Genomic DNA, 9,409 nt, shown 5'->3' with positions numbered 1-9,409 from the left:
TCCGAAGGTCTGCTCACCGAAGTCGGGCCGCGGATAGAGCCCTGGGGGCTGGAAGTCAGCACCCTGTGCGCCGCCGCCGTAGTAGTCGGCTCCCTGCTCGCCTAGGTAGCCGCCCTGCAAATATTCCTCGCAGGGAGGGAACTTGGGGTCCACATACTTGGAGTTCACCATATACGAACTCATGGCCATTAATTTCAGAAGGTAGAAAATACTAATTTTTCTCGTGTTGTCTTTTTTTCTCCTTCCATAGGGCCCTCCTACTTGCTGTCAACTGAATAAAGTTGGCGGCCATGTGACCAGGCCAGCCAATAGGGAGGGAGCGAGTTTATCACCGGGTTGGTGAGCATCTCATAATTTTCACAAATTTAACTAAATAACATACGTGTAATCAAGTGACTCGCTGTGGCACATTCGAGGGCCCTCATGAGATGTTAATATACTTATAACCCTCAGCACCCTCATCGCCCCAAAAGTAATTCCAGCTTTTGTCTGCCACTGACTTTGCTAACCTCCAGTGCCCTCTCCACTCACCAACCCGCCAGAAAACAGCCCCCCAAAGTGGGCACAGCTCAAAGTGGACTGAATCCGAATATCCGTTGGAGTGTAGGCACCAAAAGGCAGGTGGGTGAGGCAGCTCAGAGTTGGGCAGAATACCCCAGCAGGCAGAGCTCCCGCCAGCCCGGCCGCGGGAATGGGGACTGCCATACAAAGGCTCAGTCCCGGCTTTGTCTTCCTCAGGGTCACCCAAAAGTTACTACAATCTGGCTGGCCTGAATCCATTTAGGCAATGAGTAACCGCCCAGCTTTCTGTGAGTGCCCGAGCTGGGGTAATTCTAGCCAAAGCCAGGCCTTGCAGGTATGGCAAGAGGTTCCCCCTGCCTCAGCCCGTGAAGCTGAGAGGTGTGCCAGGAAGATGGCGAGGGTACCCCTCCCCACCCAAATGGACCCCAAAAGGACTCTGCACTCCTTCTTTCCAGCGCGCCTCCTTCTCACAGGGCACTCAAAGGCCAGTGAGCCCCTCATGGGGCACCCTCCAACCTCATGCTCCTTGAGGGCCGAGCTGGGGCTACCTGGCCTCCCACTGCACTCCCCAGTCCTCCAAAACCTAGCCCTTTGGCTCCGAATTCCTGCAACCAATTAGGTGTTTACACAGGAGCCTCCGTATAAAGGTGAGGTGCTTCTTGAAGAAAAGGGTGCTCTGTGTCACCAGGCTCAGTCGATCCGCTGATGATCCTGGAGTCCAACGTAATAAAAGAGAAAGAGGTGGTTGACCCGCCCCGCTGTTTCTGGCCTCTCCTTCTGACTCAGGCTATTTTGGAGAAAAGTGAAGTTTTTGCATCGACCATATATTCCCCTAGAATCGAATCTGTGACTATGTGGATACCACACAAATTCGGTTCTACAGGGTATATATAGACAACGTTACTACGTTCAAGTTCCACCCAAACTGGGCACCCAGACCGCTGCTAGCCTTGGCCTCTTCCTCGGAGCCACCACCAGCCCGACACAGCCCCTGGCATTTTCAAAGATGGTTCAGGTAGCCTGAAGGGCTTGGTGGCAATTGGCAGCAATGAGTTCCCCACCCTTTCACTAGGGCGGGGGTTACCAAGCAGCCAGGGAGCCAGAACAGTCTTCTTAGGAAAGAAAAAATATTCATCCCAGAAATGGCGGTTTTATTATTCCTCTTTCTCCAAATCCAATATCCCTCCCCCCTTATCAAGTGGCATTTTCCAGAAAGGAGCAAATGCCCTCAGTGACAGAAGAAAGGCAAGAGGGGAATAGTCTCCATCCACTATTTTTTTCTCCTGCCTGGGCGAGCCAGGTTGGCTGACAAAGCTAGTTCTTCAAGAAGTCGCGCATTTACCTTCCTGGGCCCTGAGCCCGGCTGGCCTCTCCGTCCTGCTGCTGCTGCTGCAGACCCCGAGGCAGAAGCTGCTTGCAGGCACCAAGCTGCCCTGGGCTGGGGCCAATGCACTAATGGTGAAGGGCAGGGTGAGGGGTCATTCAAAATCATTTACAAACATATCACAAAGTTTCATTATTTTTGCTTTGCCGACAGCAGCACACAAGAGTACAAAAGTTCACGAATTGCGTGCCTGCCCCAGCGCTTCAGCACTGTCTGGGGCTCACCCCTCCATTCAGGGCACCAAGAGCACAGACGTGCCCAAGGCCCGGATGAATTTCGGGGGGCAGAGGGATGCTCAGGATTGAGTGGGGCTTTGGGATCCCTGACTGTAGGGCAGAGGCATTAAAATGTTTTTTGATTGTTTTGTTTTTCCACTCATGTTTCAAAAATTTGTTTTGGCCTGGTGGGGCGGAGCAGGGAGACTCCCCTCTGCCCCCGAGCCTGGCAAAATTGGCTGCCTGCTTCTACAATGCACTTTGCACACTCCCCCCACCCCAATCCGTTGGTTCCAGTGCTTTAGCGATTTTGTAGGGATTTCCTGGTGCCAATTCTAACAAGACCTCTGAGGCTGCCCCAAGCCTACGGCCCCTGGCCCAGGGAAATTCCCCCCAACTACCCCTAATGCCAAATGTTCCCCCACACTCCCCATCTTGGGGACACTGGGTCTAGGCTTTATCCAGGCAAATTGGGGGAGCCTGCTGGGTCGGGTGGGGAAACAGTGAGGGTACACATTTTCATATTTGTTAGACGCTGTGACCTGCATTTCACCTTATTGCTCGACTTGTTCAGACAGGTCAAAGCCAATGAGTTATTGATGAACAAAAGCGTTAAATATTCACCTCCCGCACCACTGCTCATACAAATGCTTTGATCTCCGTTTTTTGTGCTGTGTTTAGCGAGAGGGTGCCAAATGTGGGTTTTCAAGCGAGGAGCATCAGCAGAGATAAGCACCCCGAGAGCCAGGGCAACGGCAAGAAGGGGGCAAGACGAGAGGGTCCTGAGGATGCCAGACTTTCCAGCCTGGAGCCAGAGCCATTTCACTCGAGCCAGCGTGGTTGTACAGGGAAACTGTGTACTGGGTGAAATCTCCGCTTCTCCAGTTAGCGTAATCCCCAGGGAGGGAGCGGACTATGCTCCCCAGCCTGTAGGGCAAAGAAACCTGGCCCAGAGTCAAGTCCCAGCTTCTCGGACCCTGGAGAGAGGGTGACTCACCAGAGAGGGAGGGTGCCTGGTTTCTACAGCCCTGGCACATTCCATCTCTCATTAAAATAAAACCATCTCCATTTTGCAGTGAGGGAGGGGGCCACGTTTTTCCCCTTGACTCTTGAACCACTACCTTGATCCTTGAACCACTACCTTGATCTTAATGTGGCAGTCTTCCTGAAACTTCAGGGGCCTCCTCAGATATATACCTTTCTTCTGTGGCATATGCAACTCAGAAAGATCCAACTTCTGAGCCCAGGACCCCCAAAATCTATGCCCCCCACCTCCCTCCTCCCAGCCCCCCCCCCTCATTTTCCTGCAACACCAGTGGCTTTGGCGCAAAAATTTTCCAATTGCAGCTACAGAAAATCGGAGGTGGACCAGAAGGGCATATTCCTCCCTCCTTACTCAGCCCATGTCCCCAAACCAGACCCCAAACTGCTGAGTCTAGGGCCCGGGGAGGGCTGAGAAGGGACTTCCATCTAAAGCTCAGAATCCGCAGCCCTTCCCGGAAGCTTGCCCACTCAACACAGCCGAAGAGTGGGTTTTTGTTTGTTTGTTTCATCTCTTTTTCTTTCTTCTTTTTATAAAAAACAAGAGGCGGTTGGTCCCGGCGGGACCAGGTTAAGTTGGGCTGGGCTGCTGAGGCAGATCGCGTTGCCTGGGTATTTGGCAGGTTGGTTCTAGCAGAAGGCTATGCTAGCTGCAACTTAATAGGGCGGGCTGCTCATTAGCTTCCAGCTCTGAGCAGAAGCGTACTCCCGCCGGAGCTGCACCTGTGCGAGCCGGGAAGCCCCGGGAAGGCCAGGAGGTCCAGGGAGGCCCAAGAAGATGTGGGTGAAAGCCCGCGTGGCACGTTCCCTTAGTTAGGTAACTGTGAGCTAGGCCCCAAAAAAATCTTTCCAGGAGCTCAACTTAGAGCCTCCACCTCCAAAGCGAGCTCCCCTCCCCTCGGCAGGGCCGTCCTTCCACCTGCCCACTCCCCGGGCGCGGCCCTGGCCCACCACCTCCCCAGCCAGCAACACCGCCTCTGCGATTCGGAAAAAACGGGAAGGTACTCACAGCAGCGGTCTCTCCTGGTCCTGAACCTGTTGCAGTGAAAACGGGGGTCACTTAAATTCCACAGGACAATAAGGCAGACATCGATGATACACAGGAAAATGACAAGGCCCAGACACCCCACCTATACCCAGACCTCCCCGCTTCGGCTGCCCGCCCCCAGGAACTGCGCCAAGTTCTCCGCGGAGCGCAGACCGCAGTCCCCAAGGGCAGATCCACGGAGTAGGAGAGTATGGCCCACATCACCTCCCCCTTCCATGCACCCTTGGGCAAAACCTGACTGGTTGTTTGGCCTGACTCGGGCTGCTTGTAACAGGGTTTCCCCAGTGGGAACACGGGAAGCGAGGAGAAAATGGGCCTTTGTGTGTTTCCTTATGCAGAATAGGCTGGGTGGGCGCAGGTCCACTGGGGAGGGGGCAGTCGCTGCATCTGTCCCCCGCTTCCAGTCTGTCTGGTGCTGAGAGCAATTCAGCCCCCTTTTCCAGTTTCAGACTGGTTCTCAAACTCCCAAACTAGTACCCCCCCCAAAAAACTAGTATCCCCCAAACCTGTCTTCTCCTTCCCAAAGAAGGACCAGGCAATACTGGGACTTGCCTTCCCACTTATGCTCCAATTCAAAACAAAGAGCAATTTCCAAGGGAGATGAAGACCCAAATGATAACCCAGGAGGAGGAAAATCAATGGGTTTCAAAGTAAATGGCAATGCTTTAGATTGTTATCCAGCTCTACGGATGTGGCATCATTTTGTCAGCATTGCTGCTGGAGAAACCACAAAGCAATCTTACAAAGCAGTGGTCCTCACAGAGACTGGTGTCCAGCTTTTTAAGTTTTCAGTCTCCTCAAGTCCTATTCTAGGCTGGCAATCTCCTCTGAGAAATCTGAGCATCAAAGCCATCTCCATGCTCATCCTTTCCACCTAGACTACCACTGTCTTATTCCACTTCTAAAACAGATGCTCTACATAGAGAAGAGAGAGACAGTGAGACCCTCTTGTGAAGTGGGAACTCTCCATTCCCAACTTTCTGTGTCCAGAGGGAGGGGAGAAAACAGGGATTACCCTTCTATTTGTTATTTTAGGTTTAGGCTAAAATTAGAAATTACTTTAATGGGACTTCTTCCCACCCCAGGTGGAAAAGAGAGGCCGAGAAATCCCCCACCGTGGAGCTGTTCTGGAAAAAGTAGTAAATGACTTACTGGTTCTCTCTCCTAGTGGGCAGGGGAGCTGAGAGTAGAACGGCCTCCTTCTGAGCCCGGCGCTAGCTGGAGCCTCTCACTTTCCTATCGCTGCTCCAGGAACCAAGCATCTGCACTTGTATGCTCTTAACCTAATTTATGGTGGGAATTATATTTTGGCTTGTCAACTCTCAAGCCATAAAACAAAGTTTATTGGAATCACGTGCTCGTAAATAGCCATTCAGGTCCCATCTCTGCAGAACCATAAATAACCTTTGGCTTTAAACTTTTATTCACTAAATAAAGGTTCACTGCAACTGTTCCCTCACATTTAAATAGTTCCAAATATCCAGAATGCACAGGGGTCAGATTCATATCAATACCCCAGGCTTTTCAAATAGCATCTTTTCAGAGAAGTCCGTTTAAGTTGGGAGATAGTACTATTTGGAAAAGGCTGGTTGGTGGGCATGTCTTATGATTCTTTGGCTGCATTCGCTGTGAGTACCTTCAACTCCTTTATTTCAATCATTTTCTAGCTCTAGATGTGGTAAATAAATAAAGAGAAAAGTCAAAGGCCACTTTTTAACTTGCTTATACCAGAAATTATTTGAGATTTTGTTCAAGCTTCAATAGTAAAAAGGGTGTTTTGGAGAAGTTGGGTGGGCTTGGGGGTGGGTGGCAGCTGGAGTTAACACTTGGCTCTGTATTGTTGTGGATGGGCTCAGCAAAGTCTAAGGTAGTCACATGCCTAGAAGTTTCTATAATTTGCTTAGATCTGAAAGGAAAGCCTTTGCAAGTGACCAAACTGCTTAAAACAGCAAGACTTGGGGTTTGGTAAAGTGCGAAAGTAGAGAATAGCTCCATCGGAATCTTTGGCAACTAAAGCTCTAAAGAAGGTTATAAAACAATAAAACAGCCCTGGTGTGAAGGGGAGAGGGTGTGAGGAAGCAAATGAGGCTCTCAAGGAACCCAAGCCCAGGAAGTCAGATGTCCCCACTCCCCCAGTGCCCCAATCACAGGGCTCAGTCCGGGGCCCAAACCTGGATGGGTCATCTCCCCCCAACTCCTGAACTGCCACTCCCACCAGAGAGAGAGAGAGAGAGAGAGAGAGAGAGCCTAAGAGAGCTGGGGGGAGCATGCTCTCCTGCTGAGAAAGCCAAGAAAAGGAGTTGGGCCTGAGGGCTGCTCTACTGGAGAGTGTGACATTCTATGCTTGGGGGAGGTGGGGTGGGAAAGAGGCCCCCAGCTCCTAGCAGCAGAAGTAAATACAAAGAACTGATCACCAGCATCCTTCCATAGCCTTCCAGAGTGCCCCCAGTGTGAAAACATGTGTGATTTTTACAATTCTGATGAAAAGAATGGATGTTCTGTGTAGATTTGTAGAGCACATACACATATATAATTTCTAAGTCAAATTCAGTTGCAAAAGTTCTCATCAGCAAGTCCCATCAAGTGCATAAAAGAGATCCCTCTCTACAAAGATCACTTTGCATTCTAATTTCCACCCATTCTCCATGCATTTCAAAACCCATTTCCTGATTTGACTTTCATTGGCTAGAAAGCAGGGGGTGGGGCTGTTAGCCTAGACTGCATAGCACCCACTTCTCCTCCCCCCACCATTAACTACTTAGGAGGATCTTTTCTTTTACAATTGGTAGTATCTGTTTTTAAAATGCGTAAAGATCAACCTCTTAAAAAATGGTTTCTGATTCTGTTAGTACTAAGTGAGCAGCTTCAAACATAGTCCCTGTTAAACCACTGTATAAAAAATAATCAAAGTTGGAAGCGTAGGAAAGCTTCTTTATTTTTCCTTAAATTAATAAAACAGAATTAAACAAAGGATGTATGACTTTCTAGGCAACTGTGATGAACTTTCTATAGGGGTGGGAGGTGGTGTTTGAAACAATGCCTGGCTAGTTGCAGTTTAGTAGATTTTTTTTTAAATGTATGATGATGAAAGATGGTGATTGGGACTTGCTTGTAATCTTCACTGTGGCATACAGAAGATGAATAAAATTAAACAGCCTGCTCTGTATATTCAGATAACAACAGTAACTAGCTATGCATAGGGGGAGGGAAGAGAGGAAGACAGTGAAGCAGACACCTTCGATTATTTTTCTACTCTTAGAAGAGCCAGAAAACATGATTAAGGAGAAAGTGTCCACCTTCCTACAATATTCCTTTGCCCTCCCCTCCCACAACCCCCAATGTCCTGGGCTACTGTAGATGAATGAGAGAGTGGGGATGAAGAAGAGCAAACTCCGTCTAGTAAGAACTTTGAGCACTAGGAGGGGACAGCAGACTAGCTTGGGCTAATTTGTTGAGGTTTTCCCAAGGACTTTCAATGGTGGTGATAGTGATAATGAAAGAGAAGGTAGGGGAGGAAAAGTTGAAGTTTTCGTAAAGACCTGTAAGGAATTTGTTTCTGGGTAAAGTGAGGCTGTAGACACTGTCCTTCCCCATTTGGCTAGAAAGATCCAGTTCTGAATTCCTCCCAGAGAACTCCCATAAGGTAGAGTCCCTGTAGGGCTCCTCCCAACCTAGAAGCCAGAACAGCTCCCAGGAAGGAGGATGCACCAGCTATACTCCAAATGTAATGAGGTCTGTCTTCTGCCCACCCTAAGAGCCCCTCCTATGTGGCCCCAGGAAAGAGTATTCTGATCTTGACTTTTAAGAGGTTTCTTGCCCAGAGGTGATATTAAGCTCTCCCCTTAAACGAAACATCTGCACAAGCAGAATAGGTATGGTTGAGACTTTGGATGAGCTCTCTGGGCCAGGGACAGAAGGAGAAAGGCCTGGCCCTTAGGGACATGCTGGGGGTGGAGCCAAAGAAGGGCTGATCAGGGAATCCCACGCAGGAGGGAAATATGATTCCATATTCTTGGCACTGTGCTCTACCACTGAAAGAGGAACATACGCTTGCCACCCTACTGTTACCCCCTACAATGGAATTCATGCATTGGAGCTTTGCCTCGATGTTCTCTGGGAAGAAAGGTGACTGCAGAAGAAAACTTCAGTAGTGAGAGATGAGAGCCAAAAGAATGGGCCCTGGGGCAGGATATCTGACAGTGGGGTCAGAGGCTGAAAAAGGTCCCAAGAAGGGCAGGGCCTGGGTTGGTCATCTAAGTCCTTTGAGAACCAAAAATGGAGGTTATATGGCACAGAAGTTGGGATGGCTGGAGGGCTAAAGTGCTGCCCTATGCCATGGACGAAACTCCACCTGACATGGTTGATAGCAGAAGAGATTATGTGTGTTTTGAGAAAAAATATGACGCAGGTGGACTCCTGGTTAAACCAAGAGAAGCATCGTAGCCAACAGTTGGGGAGGCCCTCACAGGAAAAGTCTATAGGCAGAAGTCATGGAAGCCAGGGCTAGGAACCTGAATGCCGTGTGTGTGTGTGTGTGTGTGTGTGTGTGTGTGTGTGTGTGTGTGTTGTCGCCTGAGGAAGTATTTATATAACTGTTTTTAAAAGATAGAAGGAATCTCAAAAATTTGGAAGGGCTGGAGGAGATTTTTGAGGATAAGGCCTCTCAAAGATTTACCTCGATACCACTATGGCCCAAGTTGGGAGCTATGGCTCAGCTATAGTCCTGGAGCCCAGATCTTGGAACACAAGCAGATTAAGGAGGAGTGGGACACTCCAGCCTCCCCTGCTGTTGCCCACTGGCCTTTTGCTTTTCCACCCTACCCAAGATTTCCAGAGACTGAAAAGAGAGTATTTGCCTGAGGCTGTAAAAGAGGGTTCTTGCCCTGAAAGGTGTGACTGATAGGTGGTGGTAGAAAAGGGTGCCTTCAGGAGCTGGAGAGTGGGACCTGCTCTCTGGAAAGGCCTGAAGCCCTTTGTCTGAGTCGAAGATGTGTCTATGTGGTTTTGAGGCTTCCCCTATCTGACATCTGCCCACCGAGGAACTAGGGGTACTTTCTTCCTGGGTGTGGCCCTGAAGTATACCTGTAGACACACTGAGACCCAAGAGAGCAGGGCCTGTCAGGCCCACTGCAACACTAGTAAGAGTCCCAGAACTATGTGTTCCTGGGTCTACCACTTCCTGTGACCAAGCCTAGGCCT

General features: G+C 49.8%; 1 protein-coding gene across 1 annotated transcript in view; it reads right to left on the bottom strand.

Moving 5' to 3' along the window:
* HOXD4 (homeobox D4) overlaps positions 1 to 1,858 on the bottom strand; it is a 5,328-nt gene extending 3,470 nt beyond the window's left edge. Inside the window, exon 1 of the mRNA XM_014547102.1 lies at positions 1 to 1,858. Coding sequence (XP_014402588.1) covers positions 1 to 189 — 189 coding nt within the window. The 5' untranslated portion in view covers positions 190 to 1,858.
* Between the last annotated feature and the right edge of the window lie 7,551 nt (positions 1,859 to 9,409).

Source organism: Myotis brandtii, unplaced genomic scaffold, assembly GCF_000412655.1.
Source record: "Myotis brandtii unplaced genomic scaffold, ASM41265v1 scaffold112, whole genome shotgun sequence".
Classification (NCBI taxonomy): Eukaryota; Metazoa; Chordata; class Mammalia; order Chiroptera; family Vespertilionidae; genus Myotis; species Myotis brandtii.
The sequence above is the reverse complement of the archived record's forward strand: the minus strand, read 5'-3'. Positions and strand labels throughout refer to the sequence as shown.